Here is an 18,650-nt window from a genome sequence, read left to right on the forward strand (position 1 = left end):
TGATACAACCTTGGCCTGAAATGCATTTTAGCATCAGATAGAGCAGTGGTTCCAAAACTTCTCGAGCCACCATCCCTTGGTTCCACAAACTCAACCCCAGTGCCCCCTACCCTATCCTATAAAAAGCATTATTCAAAATAGGGGTTTGCATGACTCACTAAAGAAGATAATAACAATAAAATTTCAAAATAGTAACAATTAATTGCACATCTATTCAAAATCAAATTAAAACTTTTTACTTGAAATGTATTCAACAAAACCGATGAACTTGACCAGTGGTACCAGCTCTTCAAAGTCTAGAAAATAATTCGGATAGTTTCCACCAAATTTGCCAGCATGGTTCCATAGCTTGATCTATTGTAAATTAGTGAACAACACAGTTGAAGGGGCCCACCAAGGGGCGTTGGGATTACCTAGGGGGGCTCTAAGAGGCAAGAGGGCCGCAGGGTAGCGCTAGAGGTGGCCCCCTTCAACTGGTGGTACTGCCCATTTTGGGAACCACTGAGGTAAGAGTGTTACTTTTTAATAGATTCACCCATTCCCTTTTGCATATTGAATAACTCATACCTATTCTGTTTTTTATAAAGCTGTACTTTTTTTCATTTGAAAAACAAAAAATTGTATTTTGAGCCTAAGATATTAGAAAACTAGCACAAACTTTCATGAATTTGAATCTGATGAGGGGAGCTTTGTTTCTCAAAAGCTCATACCCTGAAAATCTTGTTGGTCCCTAAGGCGCTATTGGACTAAAATCTTGATGAATTTGAAAGTAAAACATCTAAAATTAATAATATCTGTTGTTCTTTGTATCTTGAGGTATTTTTCTATCCCCAGTAACATATGACTCTACAGTGAGGTAAATGTTCTCCAGGTTGTCAGAAGGGGCTAGATCTCTCCATGGCACTTAAAGTGCTTCCCTGAGTTTGTTTTTTTCTGTAAAAATCTCATGGGTATTAATGTAGCCCAGTTCAATTAATGGACTGAGGTAAAAAGCACCCCAATAGTCAAAATCAGGATATTTCTAGGGGTTTTTTTTGTACCCCAGATGTCTTTTGTTTTCAGAAAGGACCCAAGGTTGTCTTGAGTGAATACAAAACATAGCTGGAAATGCTAGCCATGCATATGGCCCAGTTTCAGATGTTCTGGGCTTCCACATGGTTATCTGCAGGGCTTCTTAGGGTTTTTGGTAGACTGTGAGACCTACAGTCGAGCAGCAGGGCCTTCACACAGGATCTGTATAATAGTGTTTTCAACAACTGGGGGGAAAAAGACTGCTGAGATCATGCAAATTGGGCTGGCTATACCTACAGAGTAGCTGCGGAGAGGCACCCGATCACAGAATCAGCTCCTCCATGTGATTCCTTCCCAGCATAGCCCACATGTGGTGGTAGAAAGTGCTGTCAAGTCACAGCTGATTTATGGCAACCCCTGGTGGGGTTTTCAAGGCAAGAGACGTTCAGAGGTGGTTTGCCATTGTCGGCCTCCGCAGAACGATCCTGGACCTCCATGGTGGTCTCCCATCCAAGTACTAACCAGGACCCACCCTGCTTAGCTTATGAGATCTGACGAGATCAGGCTACCTGGACCATCCAAGGTCATTTATGCATGGGAGTTTTACCTGAGTTTCGTTGCTGGCTGGACCCACACTTTCCAGTTGGGAATCTCTGCACCACGCTCTCACCAAGCTCAAATAAAGTTCCCCCCTTTAAATGCTGCTTTGTAATTGGCTTACTTCGCAGTGCTCACTGTGAGAGAAGATTCCCCACCCCAAAACACAATGGCTGCATAAAAAAGCATTTTAAGGAAAAAAAACAAAAACTGGAGCAATCTGAAAGAAAGGGTGGGGGGAATCCAAGCCTTGGATTTAAAAAGCCTTTCTTTTGCTAAGAAAGAGCCCCAAGGAAGCAGGAAGTGTTTGAATCCCCGCCTATTTACACCCTGCTTTGTGATTGGCTGTGAGAGATGCCAATCTTCCTGTGGCCCAAGCTTTGCCTTTTTTACAGAGTTTTGAGCTGGGCTGAGCTCAGGGGAGAGGGAAGAGTCGGGTTAACAGAGGAATGGGAAGACCCGGACATTGCGAGGGCTGGCAGCAAGGTAATTTCTATTACTGAAAATATGTGCAGAACTACAGGGAACAACCGAGTCAGATAGGGGGCAAATGTGAGTTTAAGTACCCATGCATAAATGACTCAAATTAGCCCATATGTGGTCCAGCACATTCAGGCAAGCAGTTACATGGGAGGCCACCCAAGGAGTAAATCTCCTGCATGGCTTATTCTTTTAAAAAAGCATATCATTCAAAACCTTTGTTTGGTGAAACTGACACTGACTTTGAAGATATGGCGAAGTCAAGGATTCACTCTTCTCTGCTACAAGAACATTGGTTTCTTCATAAGGAAACCCTCCATGTAAATTCTTGTAATTTGGATCAGTATTTTCCAGGGAGATCTGGCTCCATAGAGGGACTGCTTTGTTTTCCTGAAGGAGATTCCAAGCTCAGACTACTGTGCAAGAAGAGATGAGAGACATAATTTAAGCAGCTCTCTTGGAGAGCTCCATTTGCCCTTTCCCCAAAGCTTACAAAGAACTGTAAGATCAAATATTCCTTGCCTTGCTTTATAAATACAAAGATATACCGTATTTTTCGCTCCATGAATCACTTTTTTCCTCCTCAAAAGTGAGGGGAAATGTCTGTGCGTCTTATGGAACGAATGCCAGCTGGGCGCGTGCGCGTCGGGACGGCGCAAGCCGGCATTCCCCGCCTTGACGGCTAGCTGGGAGGCGGGGGGGGGGGGCGCACAGAGCCGGCTGGGCACGTGCGCGTCCGGACTGCGCTAGCCGGGGTTCCCCACCCAGACGCCCAGCTGGCTCTGTGCGGCCCCGCCCGCCTCCCAGCTGGCCGTCGGGGCGGAGAACGCCGGCTTGCGCTGTCCCGACGCTCACGGGCCCAGCCGGCATTCACTCCACAAGACAAGTTTTTAGAGGAGGAAAACAAGATTTTTTCTTGTTTTCCTCCTCTAAAAACTAGGTGCGTCTTATGGTCAGGTGCGTCCTATGGAGCGAAAAATACGGTATTTTCCTTTCCTACAGACAACTTTTTAAAAAGAAGCATATTACTCAACTGCAGACTCTGTTGACAAATAATGTTCTATTTTTCTGCCATGATGGTTGCGGACTTCAGTTTCCAAGAAATACGCTTGGATACACTGAAATGTGCCAGTTGCTTGTGAAAGAACAGACTGCGCGAACAGTGTAAATATTAATTATTAGTCTTTGAATGAACATGACCTGCATTTTGTAATGGACCACCAGCTGTCATATCCACTTACCAACCTCCTTTCTGTTTGTTTTGCTGTTTGTGCTGGTGCGATGTTACCACCACTGAGGCACGCATCCATGTTAACGGTTAGGCTGCTTTCCTGCAGTAATAAAAAGACAGACAGTGCATTCCTGAGATCTAAGGGCAAAAGCCCTTAGGAGGCCAGGAAGGTGCCGCACTGGCGTCTGGGCCCCCTTTGCCGGCATCTGGGCAACTAACGCTGGCATTAGTGGCCTGAACACTGGCCGGAAGGCCTGGATGCCAGTTGTGGGGCACTGCCATGGCAGCGCCACCCCAGGACGCCAACGGGGCCTTCTGGCAGCGTCCAAAGGCCGCACTGGCGTCCCGGGAAACGTTCTGGCACCAGACTGGGGGAGGAGCCACCTTTAGGCGGCATCCAAAGCCCTTTCAGGCCGGGAACACCCCTTTTTATCTTTATGAGGGTTGCACGGATTTTTAATGACGGGAGGAGGCAGCTCAGCTGCGTTGGCTCCAAAGACTGGCGCAGGCATTCTTCTCAGGAATGAACTGTTATTGGCAACCCTGTAGGGTTTGGAAGGCAAGAGACGTTCAGAGGTAGTTTGCCATTGCCACCACTCCTTTGGTGGTCTCCCATCCACTATTCTTTGTATTTGGTCCATGTCTTGTCTGGTTTTGTTTTCCCCTGTGACAGGTAACAACACTTAGAAATGTTGACAGCATGCTGCAAAAAGTTCACCTAGTGTCAGAAGGCACGTTGATCTACCTGAGCGAAACCAGTGAGGTTTTCATCCGTGTTCAAGAGGGATGGAAAAAACTGCAGGTAATAATAGTTAATTCGGGACCACGCAGCTCACGTTACGTTTAAAAAAATGTGTCGCCTGCTTTGTTTTCCATCAGGAATGAGCTGGCGCTGCAGTTAACCTTAATGGGTGTCATTCCATATAACACCACCTGATTTCTGTTCTTCTTTCTGTCTGATGTTCTGCTGTCTTCCAGCTTGGTGAATTGATTCCCGTCCCTGCTGACAGCCCCCCGCCTCCAGCAATTTCCAGCCCAGTAAGTGTGCCTGCAGTCATCTCATTGAGGGCTGTTGGGAATGTTGACTGGCCCCATAATAGCAGGGTATTAGGTTTCCGGAGCGTCCTACCTCCCGTCATTGATAGGAAGTAATACACGACTCAGTGAATGTGTTATTTGCCAAATCCCCACTTTCCTTCTGACCCTGCCTAGCTTCTGAGATCTGATGAGATCAGGCTACACCATGCCACCTTCCCTCCCATGCATATATAGTAGAGATAGCTATCTGATTGTTATTTCAGCAAGGGAATTGTTGTCCTTACAGGACCGAAATCTCACTTGGGGTGAAGACAGGTATAACATTTTAAAGGGTGTGAGTTGGTTCGATTGCTGCACCCCAGCACTATAAATATATCTATGTGTTTCTTTGGTGGGGGTATGGGGAGTAAGCTACAGAGAAAAGTGGTTCTGCAGGTTCTAGGAATGGTTCCGCTTCAGTGAAAAAAACACAGTAGTGGAAGGCACCTATTGACCAGCACTAGGGACGTCATCAAAACACTGTCCTGTGGCTTTGCATCTGTTCTTCAAATGTTAGTCATGAATTTGCTGGCCTAGTGCTTATGGGGAGCAGGGCTGAGCCTGATGCTCCTGCTTGACCCCGCCGCCTGCAGAGCAGGCTCAGGCCCCGCTCCCAGCCCAGGTCACCAAATTGGGCCTTTTCGATGTCGGGGCCCGCTATTCTGATTTTGTTATTCGGCTGCTTTGTGGTCTTATTGCTGCACTAGTCTTTTGCTACTGATGTTTCGGTTCTGTTGGTTTAAATTATATATATTTATTATTTGAATGATGAGCTGAATTAGGTACTATTTGTTTATTAAAAAGCTGGGACACATCCTAAATACATTTTGTGACATTCCGCTCATATTGGGGTGTGTGTCAAGAACCTTTTTTGTGCTCTTAAAACCTTACAGCTGTCTTCACCCATTGTTTGCTCTGTTTGTATGCTTAATTTTAACCTTTGTAATTTGTTCTGTGTTAAACTAATAGGAATTTCAACCCCTTCCAGCACCGTTTCCAGCTTCAGGTCCTGACCACGGAAGGCCAAGCGTAAGTAGGAGACTTGTGTTGTTATGAGTGATGTAGGCTCTGTGTGCTGCAACTAGGGTTGCAGAGGCTAGATGGCCATCTGTCAGCATGCTGATTCTATGACCTTAGGCAGATCATGAGAGGGAGGGCATCTTGGCCATCTTTTGGGCACGGCGTAGGGGTCACTGGGTGTGTGTGTGGGGGGGTAGTTGTGAAATTTCTGCATTGTGCAGGAGGTTGGACTAGATGAATCATAGAGTTGGAAGGGACCACTGGATAGTGGTCCCTTCCAACTCTATGATTCTATAATAATTCCTAACAGAATAAGAGCAAAATTTCCTTGTTACCTAGGGATTTTTTTTTAAGTGCTAGCATTTTGCCTGTGATGGAAAAAGTAGACATGTTGCCATTTATTAACCTTGACATATATGCAGTCCTGTTATTATTATACTTCATTAAGAAATTGTGAGTTTGTGCCGTGGCCTGGCCTGTGCTCTGCTAAAGCCTAAGGCCGCTTTCAGTCTGTCCTGGTGGCAAATAATTATTACTGATCCATTAGACTAAATATTCTCACTTGCAAGGCTCTGCTACACCAGTTATTTTGGCCTCTGCTCTATTCAAGGGCACTTGGATGTTATTTACAGAAAGAGAGGCTAAACTGCAGACATCAGAACTCTGGAAACAAACTGGAGATCTGCAGCCAAAGAGTTGTCTGGGAAATGTGGGGACTTCAAAGAATTCTCCTGCATCTTTGCAGCTGTTGGGAGCCACACTTACCTGTTCTCCTCCCCAGGTCTTTCTGCCTTAGTACCACTCCCTCATCCAATCTCCTTTCCAGTTTTCCCCCTTCCACACTTCCCTTGGCCTGCCTAACCTCCCCCTTCACACACACACACACATATTAATGCAGCTTAGCCAAGCACTGTCTGTGGCTTCCCTCCCTCATTCCTAAACCCCTCACTCCCAAATCTCTTTGCACATAGCAATGTAGACGTTTGCATCCTTTATGTTTGCAGCTTCATCTGGTGGCTTTGAACACCCCGTTTTCTGGCGACATGCGAGCCGACTACCAATGCTTTCAGCAAGCCCGGGCAGCCGGTTTACTCTCAACCTACAGAGCGTTGCTGTCTTCACATCTGCAAGACCTGTTGACTGTCGTCAGGAAAGCAGACAGATATCATCTGCCGATAGTTAATTTGAAGGTAAACAGCTCTGCTTGCTTTGCATTCTGAAACTCATTCTGTGCAGTGCGCTGGGGAAATGCGGTTTCAGTATGTCAGGCGTGTGTGCCCTGGAGAAATGAAGAGGTAAAATGCAGATGTTGTTGACCCTTGCCTTTTTTTCTTTTCATTTTTTTTGCCATCAAGTCACAGCCATCTTATGGCGACCCCATAGGGCAGTGATGGCGAACCTTTTAGAGACCGAGTGCCCAAACTGCAACCCAAAACCCACTTATTTATCGCAAAGTGCCAACACAGCTAGAAGTCCACATGGGGTTGCCAGGTCCCTCTTTGCCACCTGTGGGAGGTTTTTGGGGCGGAGCCTGAGGATGGTGGGGTTTGGGGAGGAACTTCAATGCCATAGAGTCCAATTGCCAAAGCAGCCATTTTCTCCAGGTGAACTGAAATAGCAAATCTCCTGCTATTACCTGGAGGTTTTATTCAAAAAAATGTAAATTCAACTGTAAATTGGTAGTATTCAAAAATCACAGATGTAGGCTAATGATTCACTTATATCAATGTTTATAAATATAATTTCCTCAGATTACACTATTGCTTCATAGTGCCTTTTCAATCAACAAAATTAAATGTACAGTTTTATATATACAACACAAGGCAAAATTCATAAAAAAATCAAATTCAACAGAAATTAGCAATTGACTTGTGGTGTCTTTCTTTCATGAATTATGCATATATTGTCCATAAATGTCCTTGAGTCCAATTGGGTAGAACAGGATTCCGGTATCTTTGCCTGTTTCAATATTTCTTCAGCTACCCTGAAGGACATATATTTATGACGTCTGGATCCTCTCTCAGAACGTCCCTTGTATCCTCAGCATTTGTTTGTAATATCAGAATGCTGGTAATCATAAATGAATTTTCATACACAGTGACTTGTGTGGTGTCAACCCGGCATTCATTATTGCAGTAAGCATTTAAGTATACTGCCTGTATGGAATTAATTGACTGGAAACAAGAAAGGATTCTTGTCGGGTTGACACCACACAAGTCACTGTGTATGAAAATTCATTTATGATTACCAGCATTCTGATATTACAAACAAATGCTGAGGATACAAGGGACGTTCTGAGAGAGGATCCAGACGTCATAAATATATGTCCTTCAGGGTAGCTGAAGAAATACTGAAACAGGCAAAGATACCGGAATCCTGTTCTACCCAATTGGACTCAAGGACATTTATGGACAATATATGCATAATTCATGAAAGAAAGACACCACAAGTCAATTGCTAATTTCTGTTGAATTTGATTTTTTATGAATTTTGCCTTGTGTTGTATATATAAAACTGTACATTTAATTTTGTTGATTGAAAAGGCACTATGAAGCAATAGTGTAATCTGAGGAAATTATATTTATAAACATTACCTGGAGGTTGGCAACCCTGCATGGGTGGCCGAGCGGGGGAAGGAAAGCAGCTGGAGCATAGCCCTCACCCCTTCAGTTTGGTTCTTTTTCCAACTGTTCATGCGAATTTAAAAAGACTGTTATGTGGGGGGGCTGATGGTGGGGACAGCCCTCTGCACGCGCTCAGAGACACCTTCGGTTGCATGAACGAGCAGAGTGGAAACCTGAGCTAAGCGAAGGGCTTGGCTCCAGCACAAACGCCAGGCAGGCCCCCGTTCAGCCCTCACCGCCAACCCCCTGCACTGCAGTCACCAACCAGCCCGCCGCAGACGGCAGCCCAGGTGTCCCATTCCTGGTCCAGCCCCGTCCTGGCTCCACCTCTTCCAGTTCTTGGCAGAAGGCTCATCATTGTCTTCACTTCCGGAGCGTGCAACCGGCGACTGCGGAGAAGGCACTGGGAAGGAGGCCGGTGCTTCCCGGAGGAGCCGGGAAGGCACCGCTGGTCCCCAGCCTCCTCAGCCGGGGGAATGAACTCAGGCAAACTCTGTGCTGGGGCGACAGCTTGCGTGCCCACAGAGAGGGCTCTGAGTGCCACCTCTGGCACGCATGCCATAGGTTCGCCACCACTGCCATAGGGTTTCCAAGGCAAGAGACATTCAGAGGTGGTTTTGCCATTGCTTGCCTCTGCATAGTAACTCTGGTATTCTTTGGTGGTCTCCAATCCAAATACTAACCAGGGCTGACCCTGCTTAGCTTTTGAGATCTGACAAGATCTGGCTTGCCTGGGCTATCCAGGTCAGGGCCTTATCTTATAGCTCCTTCATTTAACCATATCTATTGAGTTCCTATCTATGGTCAGACTTCTTCATTATAGATATTAACTATTATAATATGAAGAAAAATCTCTCTGAGCATGTACAGAGAGCTTGTAACTGTTTAGTAACTGGCATAACAAATCAACAGTGTCAATGGTAGAGTCCACCAGCATTACGTTAGAGGAACGCCTGGTGCAATAACTCTGTCTTACATGCCCTGCAAAACGCAGACAAGTCCAATAGGGAATGAGTCTTCTCAGATAAAGCATTCCACCAGGTCAGGAGCCACGATGGAAAAGGTCCTCACCCTTGTCCCACTCAAATGGGCAAACTGAGGGCCAGGCACCAACCAAAAGCCCACGCGCAGCAGAATGAAAGCACCACGGCGCGTCATAACAAGAGAGGCACCTCTAGTTGCACCTCCATTTTGTCGGGATTAAACTCATTTCTAAAAGGTGGGTTCCTTTCTTTCCAATAGGGAGAGGTGCTGTTCAATAACTGGGAGTCAATATTCTCAGGCAACGGGGGACAGTTTGACATCCAGATCCCCATATACTCCTTTGATGGTAGGGACGTCATGACAAATCCCACCTGGTAAGTTCACATTCATGTGATTTGAGGTATTATGTCATTTCAGGTGGGTAGCCGTGTTGGTCTGCAATAGAAGAGCAAGAGTTGAGTCCAGCAGCACCTTAGACAGACAAGATTTCCCAGGGTGTAAGCTTTCAAAAACTCCTTTTTTCAGATGCAAAGACATATCTGACTAAGGGAGCTTTGAATCTCAAAAGCTTAATCCCCTAGAAATTTTGTTGGTCTTTAAGGTGCTACAGGTACTGCATATCTGCATTACAGGAAATATTAGCCCAGTACTTTAAGTGCTCTCTCAGTCCCCCTGAATCCAGCAGGAGACAGAAGGTTTGTCCAGTGCACCCAGAGGTAAGAAACAGGTCTTGGGTTGCGAGGCAGGACACGACAATTCATGCATCCTTTCAGAACTGCAAAATGAAAAGTATTTCCCACCTCAAGGCCAAACTGAATATTTGTCAGAGATGTGGAATTTGTGTCTCCTCTGGACACCTGAAAAGCCTCTGTGTCTGATGTAATGCCTTTTTTATTGATAGGGATCCCAAGGCTACACTGGCAGTGGCAAAATTTATCTCAGTCCTTATATCCCCCAAACAATAGATTTAAACTATGCTGCTCAAGATCAATGGATCAAGGAGCTTCTAAGGGATAAAGGAATGAAAGTAGGCTCCAATAGGAGAGGAGAGGCAGGAAAGATCTGGGAAATTTCATCTGGACCCAGTTCTATTACTGGGGCGGGTTCAGGCAGCTCTACCAATCGTTCTGCTTTTCTGTACCTCAGGTGAGTGAGAGTGGTTAGTGTATCTGATATAGATCACCAAGTGCTACCTGTGCAGCTAAATCTGTTCTTTCAAGGCTGATCATTAAAATCAACCTTTCTTTTTAGGCCCCAGAAAGTGGTCTGGCATGGCTCGAGTCCCAATGGAATACGACTGATCAGCAGTTACTGCGAAGCCTGGCGGACAGCGGACTTGGCGGTCATGGGGCAAGCATCACCACTCAAGTCCGGGAAGCTCTTGGATCAAAAAGCCTACAGCTGCAGCAACCGGTTTATCGTCCTGTGCATTGAAAACAGTTATATCTCCGATATCCAAAGAAAATAAGAGCTTTCCTGCCCCCGCCACTGCATGTAAATTAAAATTTTATTACAAAAACGTTGACACTGAAATGTAATTTTTTAAAAGAAAGAAATGATGTAAATATTGTATTGTAATTGCACACTTAACCAAGAAGGTAATAACCAAAGAACGCATACCTCAGTGCAGAAGTGTATTCCAAGAAGGTGGCATTCTTTCAAAACATTTTGACCCTGTGCGGAAGCTACGTGGGAAGTCAGCAGGGCTGAATGACCATGTGGAAAACGTGGGGCTGCTCCCCATAATAAGCTTGTCTGGGGGCTGGTGCTGAAAGCTATTATGGGAGCACCAGGCATGATGTACGGGATGCCCCCCCCCCCCAGTTTTGTACATGCCTGGAACACTGCCTGCATCACTGCAGTCCAATGCAAAAGTCCCTGCTACTGCAGCCCATAAACAGGCACGTGCTGGGCCAGAACAATTCCGCTTCCGTGGCTCAGTGGCATCCGGTTCTGCCTGCACAGAATTCAAAACTGGGATGCAAAGAGCTGCTTTGGGCATGCCCTGTGGGACTTTTGCATCTCCCCCTTTACAATGCCAGATCCCCTTGCCACTGTGCAAACTAATTTTGAAATGGCCCTCAGTTTCAAAAGCAGATTGCCGTACACCACTGGAGACCACTGCTTCAGCAGGGGCAGACTGGGAAAGTCCCTGGAGGGCCATTGGTAGCCAGGAGCAACCTGAGCCAAGGGCTGCCCGCACTGCAAGGTCTCTCAGCTCAAACTCAGTCCAGAGTGATCGTGGTCAGCATATCTCCAACAGTGGCCAGAACTGCAGGGGCCACTTGGCTCAGCTAGCTCCAGGACTGTTTTAAAATCCCTCTCTGCCCCCTTGCTCAAGAAGCAAAAGTCTGAGACTTCTTAGGCACATAGTCTTGGCTGCATATCTCTTAGGAAGCTGGTTTATAGAAGCAGTTCAAGAATTGGAAAACCGGGACCCAACAAAGCAGTTCCCTTGATGTTTTCCTTTGGACACCCTTTCCATTTCATTGTTCTAGGATTATGCCATCCCATTGGACCTCTGAAATCTATGTACAGGGCTGCCTATGGAAGGTGACTATCACCTGTATGGAAACAGAGTCTGATGCATATTTTGGTGCTACTGTGGTCTGGAAAACCCCAAACAGTATTAAGAGGAAATCTGAATAATGGCTGGTATCCATAGAGCTGCATAGAGCTGTTCCACTCATGCGGCTGACCGTCCCAGGGCCTGAGAGTTGCTTCCTTTGCAAAGCACAGAAAGACTCTCCCAAAGCTAGGGAAATTTCCAGAGTGGCAACACAACATGAAGAGCTGCAGGTTGAACACAGGAAACGAGAGCTCTGCTATGCCTGTGGGATTTTGTGTGTTTGCTTAACAATCTCCATGAGCATCTTATATTTCCAAAACTCTTCATGGCTAACACGCTCACGAGCACAGTGCAATGTGTTTATGTGTTCCACTGCTGCAGAGAAAAAGCAGCTTTCAAGTTGCAATAAGGTCTTTTGTGCACAACGTTTCACTGGCCGTCACTGGACAAGACTTTGGGTCATTGTTTTGATTCTGCATGCCATTTCCGACCGTCAGCCGTCGCCTCACTGTCCCCCTGCTTTTCCCCATAGTTTGCCCGCATTTTCAGGGACCTGTTTTATCTTGAATTCGAAAATGTGGGCAAAACGCAGGGAAACACAGGGGGAGAGTGAGGTGACCTTTGACGGTCGGAAACAGCATGCAGAATCGAAATAAAGACCCAGAATCGAAATAAAGACCATCGGAGGGGTGATGGTGAGGGAAACAGCCATGCATAAAAAGCCTAAGAACTGTAGAAAGATAGTTGGATGTCGGTTATCAGAGTGTTATCCCATGTGAATGATATGCAAAAGTCCTGCGTTTCCTTTCCTCAACCGTTAACTGTTTCCTGCAAAGCCCCTCACTTCTTCAGGACTATTGTTCACACAATGTAAATGTCAGTATGATCTAATTTGTAGTTCATAGAAATTTTCGGTGAATGACGTGGTGTCCCGCACAAAAAAACCCAGTATTATCGTAGTGCTGTAGACATTTGTCTTCTCTGTATTGTCTCACGGTGTATTTTAAGCAAGCTATATACTTATAACTGTCATAACTTAACAAAGGTATAATTGTGGGTGATAATCACTGCTCAGAATATATGCTAATAGCTCTACCCTTAAATGAGGTCTATGACTTGCCATCAAATCTGTATGTTAAATCACTATTTTTCATTCAAAAGATGTTTGCTTCCAGAGTCCTTCCAATTTGCAACCAATGTTATTTTTATGCGATGTACAAATGTGAAATCCGGTTTTCTATTTTTCCATTTTAATTAATATAAGGCATCTTCCCCACTGCCTCTGGGTCAGGTGTTCATGTTTCCCTGCACACAAATCCTTACACTGGTCAAGAATAGTTAATACAAAAAATGAGACATGGGATAGTATCTTGAATTTTATACTGGATGTCCTTTCTGGGGGGGATTTGGAGGGCCCACTTGGGTGACTGCGGGTGCTATGAAACTCATAAGAAGAAGAGCCCTGCTGGGTCAGATCAAAGGCCCATCAAGTCCAGCGTTCTGCTCACACAAAGGCTGACCGGCTGCCTCTAGGACAGGGATGGGGAATGTCGGGCCCGAGGGCCGCATGCGGCCACCGAGGACATTTTCAGTGGCCCTCGGGAGCTCCAGGGCCCAGCCGCGGAGGCGCAGCACAGCACGGCCCTCCCTGAGGGTGTTCCTGGGGCTGCGGCTCCCTTTGGACCTCCTCTCATTGACTGTTGGTCGGCGAGAGGAGGGGGGAGGGGGAAGGACGCTTCCCCCAAGGCTGCCCCCTACAGTCGCGGCATGCAGGAATGCCGCGGCACACTGTAAGCCCCTCTCGCCACCTGTCAAGCAGCGAGAGGGGGGGAGAGGCCGGTGGCTACCGGTGGCGGAACATGCGCACGGGAGCCGACCGGGCTTGGAGGGCCTTTTGTGGACTCAGTATGGGCGTGGGTGGGAGGGCGGGGAGCCTGGGGCCCGGTTGCGTGGGGCCCGATTGTTCGGGTGTGTGTGTGGGGGGGAAGGCTTTTCTCTCTTCCTCTTTTTCGGTCACTCTTTCTCCTTTCTCCCCCTCCTCTCTTTCTTTGTCTCCTTCTTTCCTTTTCTCCCCCTCCATTTCTCTGTTTTCCTTCCTTCCTTCCCTGAGGATCGGCTTCGGGTTGCACCCCCCTGGTACCTCGTTTGCTCGGGGCCCACCGCTGGCTGCCCTCCCACCTCGCCTTCTCTGCGTGGCCTCCCCTGTGGTTGCCAACCTCTAGGTGGTGGCTGGAGACCTGGAAACCCTAGCCTCTCCCCTCCCGCCCCCGCGCCGGGAGATCTACACCTGGTTATGGCCCCCAAATGATGTTATAAATGAGCAAATGGCCGGTGGCAGGAAAAAGGTTCCCCACCCCTGCTCCAAGAAGCCCACAAGCAGGATGACTGCAACAACATCCTCCCACCTGTGGCCCCCAGAAGCTGATACAAAGAGGCATACTGCCTCTGGGACTGGAGGGAGTAGCGATGCATCATGACTGGTAGCCATTGTTAGCGCTGTCGGCCATGAATGTCTCCACCCCCCTTTTAAAGTCTTCCAAGTTGGGGGCTATCGCCACCTCCTGTGGCAGTGAGTTCCACAATTTAGCTATGTGCAGTTTAACGGCTTACTCAACTAAATACTTCCCTTTGTCTCCAGAATCTCCTACCCTTCAGCTTCAGTGGATGACCCCAGGTTCTAGTATTATGGGAGAGGTAGAAAAGCTTCTCCCTGTCCACTCTCTCCACACCATGCAAAATTTTATAGATCTCTATCCTGTCTCCCCTTACCTTTTTCTAAACTAAACAGCTGTTGAGCGTTTTAACAGATCCTCATAAGGCAGCTGCTCTAGCTTCCTGATCATTTTGGTTGCTCTTATCTTCTCCTTTCCAAGCACTCCAATATCCTTTTTCAGGTGCAGTAACTAGAACTCCTCTGTCTTTGTCCAGAAGAGAGAATGTAGACAGGTGCATCCTCTCCTGCAGACATGGAAAAGAACTTCACCTTGTTCCATTTTGCACATTCAATTTCTTCTTCATCAAGAACGCCAAAGCCTTTCCCTCTCTTGTGTCTGCTTCCCCCGCCCCCCCCCCCCAATAGCCAGCACTACTATGAGCATGGATTCAGTCACTTTTGGTAGAGTTGCTATCAAAATTTTAACCTCAAGGAAATGTGAGGATTCTTCCTCAGTTTGAGGTCTGGGAGATTTTGATGGAAGCCCCCACAGTTTACAAAGACCAAGCACAAATTATCTGGGGTATTTTAGCATCCCTAATTCTGGAGTGTCTGGAAATTCCTAGCAGATTTTGGTGGGCTTTTGGCAAGTCCATACAATTACTGGGAAGAAAATCCCATTTCTAATTGGACAAAAAGTTGCATTAGGATTCTCCTGATTATTTTTTTCACCTGCTGGGATACGTATGCAGGTTTGTTGAACTGTTCACTATGGCAGGTGTTTATACAGTCTTACGGTCAGAACCGCACATACTCCCTCCAGAGGCCTTGTTCCAATGGCCACCAGATGCCACCCTTAAAGAGTGTTTAGAAGCTGCAGCTGGCAAAGAACACTATGCTCTGGGTCTTTTTTTTAGTTAATGATTTTTCCATCCTTCAGGGGACACCGCGCGGCCACCCCACACCAGTTCTGCTGTCTCAGGAACCTTGTTTATCACAAATTTAAAGTTTGCCTCGATCTCAAAGCAAAGATAATCAAGGCAATTTTCATGAATAGTCTCTGCTTTGGGGTTTCTTTCCCTCCGCCCATTCTTGCTTGTCGCACCCTCATCTAAGACCTCCCAGAGAAGCCATTGCTTCAAGTAGTGTAAAGATATTGGGAAAGATCTTCTCCCCACCCCCCCATAGGGGTCCTCTCTGGTCAGTTTCGGCAGCGTGTTAACATCTCTGGGAATGGAAATGATGAAATGAAAGAATCTCGCTGCTGGGCTGGTGTGGGTGGGTGATGAATGAGCAGGCTGCAGAGCTGGTGAGGCAGTGGCGGCAGCCATGGGGCTGGAAATCTCCGGTGGGGAGCAGCAACATTTTGGGGGGTGTTATTTTACTTTGCTGTTTTAACGATATACCGCTTAATTTATTAGTATTTTTGCATTTTATCGATATATCATTAAAACAGCAAAGTAAAACAAACAAAAAACCCCAAAATGCTGCAGCTCCATGGCCAAAACCCCCAAACCCAAAATGTTCCAGCCCCATGGCTGCCACAGCATGCCCCCCCTTTTGTCCATGGGGCTGACAAGGGGTGCTGGGTGACCGCTACTTGCAACCTGTCATCGGTTTGCGCCCCTTGGCAGCCAATTAAAAATAGTATCGGAAACAGGAAGGAGGGTCTCTGACAGTCTGCATTTTTGCTGGGCTTCTTCATTTATCTAAGTACACCTGGGATTTCTTTGGGGAAATAAGCTTCCATGCATAGGGCTTTTAAGATTCAGGGAAGAAAACCGTGCGTCTGCAGAGGGGCAAATCCTTCAAAGCATAAATGGCTTATAGCTAGACTGCTGGTTGGGGCCAGCTATGGGGAACAAATATCCCCAGTACTACAGCAATTACACTGGCTACTGATCCACTCTTGAGCACAATTCAAGGTGTTGGTTTTTACCTTAAAAGCTCTTCACAGCTTGGGACCAAGGTATCCAAGACTGTCTTCATGACAGTTTGTTCATCCAAAATTATTTTTTCTATGGCCACTCATGCTAAGCAGTGTAACACTCAGAAGGCATTTGTGTGCATGCAGTAGTTACAGAATATATTATTTTGAGATATTCCCTTCTATTTAATAGCATAAAGGAATCAGTAATTTGTGAACGTTCCCTAAGATCACATGACCTTAGTTGTTCTAGAGCAAGGCGTTACAAGATGTTTGTTGTTGTTGTTATTAAAGTTGTTTTAAGCCAACAACAAAAACACTGATCTTGATGGACCAGGGGTCTGATTCAGTATAAGGCAGCTTCACTCTTGCGAGGTGAAGAAATCACTTTCTTGTTCCACTCAACAGTGGACAGTGTAAAGTAACAGAGCTACATCTGTCTGACAACTCTGGACTTCCTGGCATCCCTTTGTAATAGCCTCCCATCTCCTTCTGGTTTGTGCTCTTGTGTTTACACATCTGTTGCCTGAGTGCAACTTTTGTGACTCATTGGAGTCCGGCGTCTCTTATCAACACCACGGGAAGAACTCATATCGTATTAATGATTCCGCGGATGTTGCCCTACTCCAGTGCCCCCTTCAATGCCTCCTCCCCAAGCTGAATCTTGCAGGGGATGGGTCTTGTGCATGGCCTGAACTGTCCCACCAGCATGCGCCAGCCACGGGGGGCAGGGGGTGTCTCGGCTACGAGGGAACAGCCTGAACCGAAGTCACCTTACAAACAGAAAATGGATACGTGACCCAGCCTGTACAGAAGGGACTTGACGGTTACAAAACTAAGAACTGGCAGGAAGTGTGCCTCAAATTTCCAGAAAATGCTTTACTTCACTGTCTGGGGATGAAGATTGACAGATATTCTAAGTGGAAGTAGTTGGAAGGAATACACATTTGCTGCCTGGAAAGCAAAGCTCGGCATCCGGCGAACGTCTCTTCAAACGTCTTTCACAACATTTGAGCACTTTTTGTCATCTTCATCCCAAACCGCCAGCTCAGAAACCCAGTGTTCCTGAGCAAGGCAGAGTAAGAATGCTCCCAACTCCTAAATAAATAAATATTACTTTCCTTTCCTTTTATCCCTTCAAAGCTCCTTGATCAATTGATCTTGAGCAGCATATATCTAGTGTTGGAGGGATATAAGGACTGAAACAAATCTTGCCACTGACAATGTAGCCTTGGGGTCCCTATCGCTTAGTAAAAAAGGCATTATGTCAGTCACAGAGGCATTGGATTTGTATATTAAAAGGGGGGAAATATAGTGCGATCGAAGTTCCTCGTAAAAGCGGCATTCCAAAAGGGCATGGGCTAATGTGTCAATAAATATTACTTTCAGCCAAGTGTTCTCCAATACAGTTTAATGTTAATGTTTGAGAATCCCCCCTTCAGCTTCCCCGGGGAAGCTGAGCTATGGACTACATCTGTGCCTGGCAGCCAGAGCGTTGGGAGGTCCCGCCTTTTCCTGTCTCCGTCTTGCAGTGACAGGAGATGTGCCTCGCTAATTTCTCTCCGTGGCACAGCTATGGAAGGAAGGCAGCATCCAGGGGTTCGCAGCCCTCTTGGAGCCTTGAACTCAAGTGACCTCTTTCATTGAGGAGAAGGGGGGGTCGTGTACTTCTTCAACCTTGCTCGGAGATCACAATGTGCAGACAACCCAGGAAATACAAGAAGCGGGCCAGCAATTCCTGCCACTTCTAGACCGTTCTCTGCTCGAATACCGATTTGAGCTGAAGTCCAGTTTTCGTTCCTGAACCGCTTTTCTGTGCCAAGATCCCATCTTGGAGCATACCACTAAAGGAAAGAGTGGTGTGGAGCATGTGTACAGTTCTGTTTCCTCATGTGACCACTATCAGCCTGCAGGGATATAGAAGAGAGCCTGTTGGTCTCCACGACCTCCTGTTTTAGCTGTGGAGCACTGGGAATGTTAGTTTTTATCTCTGAATGACACCAAGATTTAGCGGTGCACACCACAAGATCTGTTAGCTCCTGGAAAGTCCTGGGGCCACATAAGAGTAAGCAGCATTGAACACAGGGGGACTTACTTCTGAGCAGAAACACGTGGGCTTACTGCGTCTCACAGATCTCATTGGGCATGGTCCACTGGGCATTCACGTGCGCCTCAGTGCACAATGAAGAGACAGGCACATGCGGGATGTGTCCCATCAGGTGCAGGGCGATGTTTCCAAACCTTTGTTCAAGGAAACTTTTCTGTATGACCTGAGTTCATTAACCACGTTACAAAGCCCTGTCGGGTCCCTCATTTTACTGGGGAATGTTCACATAGGTCTCTGGCCAGGCCTTCTGGGTTTCCCTGGCATTGTCTCCTCAGAACTCTGCATGGAGGCTTATTGTTGAGTTTTGAGAATTTGGATGGGGGAAATGTGCATCTAAAGCAGGGATGGGGAACCTCAGGCCCGGGGGCCG

General features: G+C 46.8%; 1 protein-coding gene across 1 annotated transcript in view; it reads left to right on the forward strand.

Moving 5' to 3' along the window:
* The window catches only part of COL15A1 (collagen type XV alpha 1 chain), a 137,742-nt gene extending 127,250 nt beyond the window's left edge, over window positions 1-10,492 (forward strand). Inside the window, exons 37-42 of the mRNA XM_056857583.1 lie at window positions 3,993-4,121; window positions 4,298-4,357; window positions 5,366-5,425; window positions 6,421-6,606; window positions 9,283-9,398; window positions 10,276-10,492. Coding sequence (XP_056713561.1) covers window positions 3,993-4,121; window positions 4,298-4,357; window positions 5,366-5,425; window positions 6,421-6,606; window positions 9,283-9,398; window positions 10,276-10,492 — 768 coding nt within the window. The remainder of the gene's footprint in view (window positions 1-3,992; window positions 4,122-4,297; window positions 4,358-5,365; window positions 5,426-6,420; window positions 6,607-9,282; window positions 9,399-10,275) is intronic.
* The last annotated feature ends 8,158 nt before the right edge of the window (window positions 10,493-18,650 follow it).

The sequence above is a fragment of the Euleptes europaea genome, chromosome 11 (assembly GCF_029931775.1).
Source record: "Euleptes europaea isolate rEulEur1 chromosome 11, rEulEur1.hap1, whole genome shotgun sequence".
Taxonomy (NCBI): Eukaryota; Metazoa; Chordata; class Lepidosauria; order Squamata; family Sphaerodactylidae; genus Euleptes; species Euleptes europaea.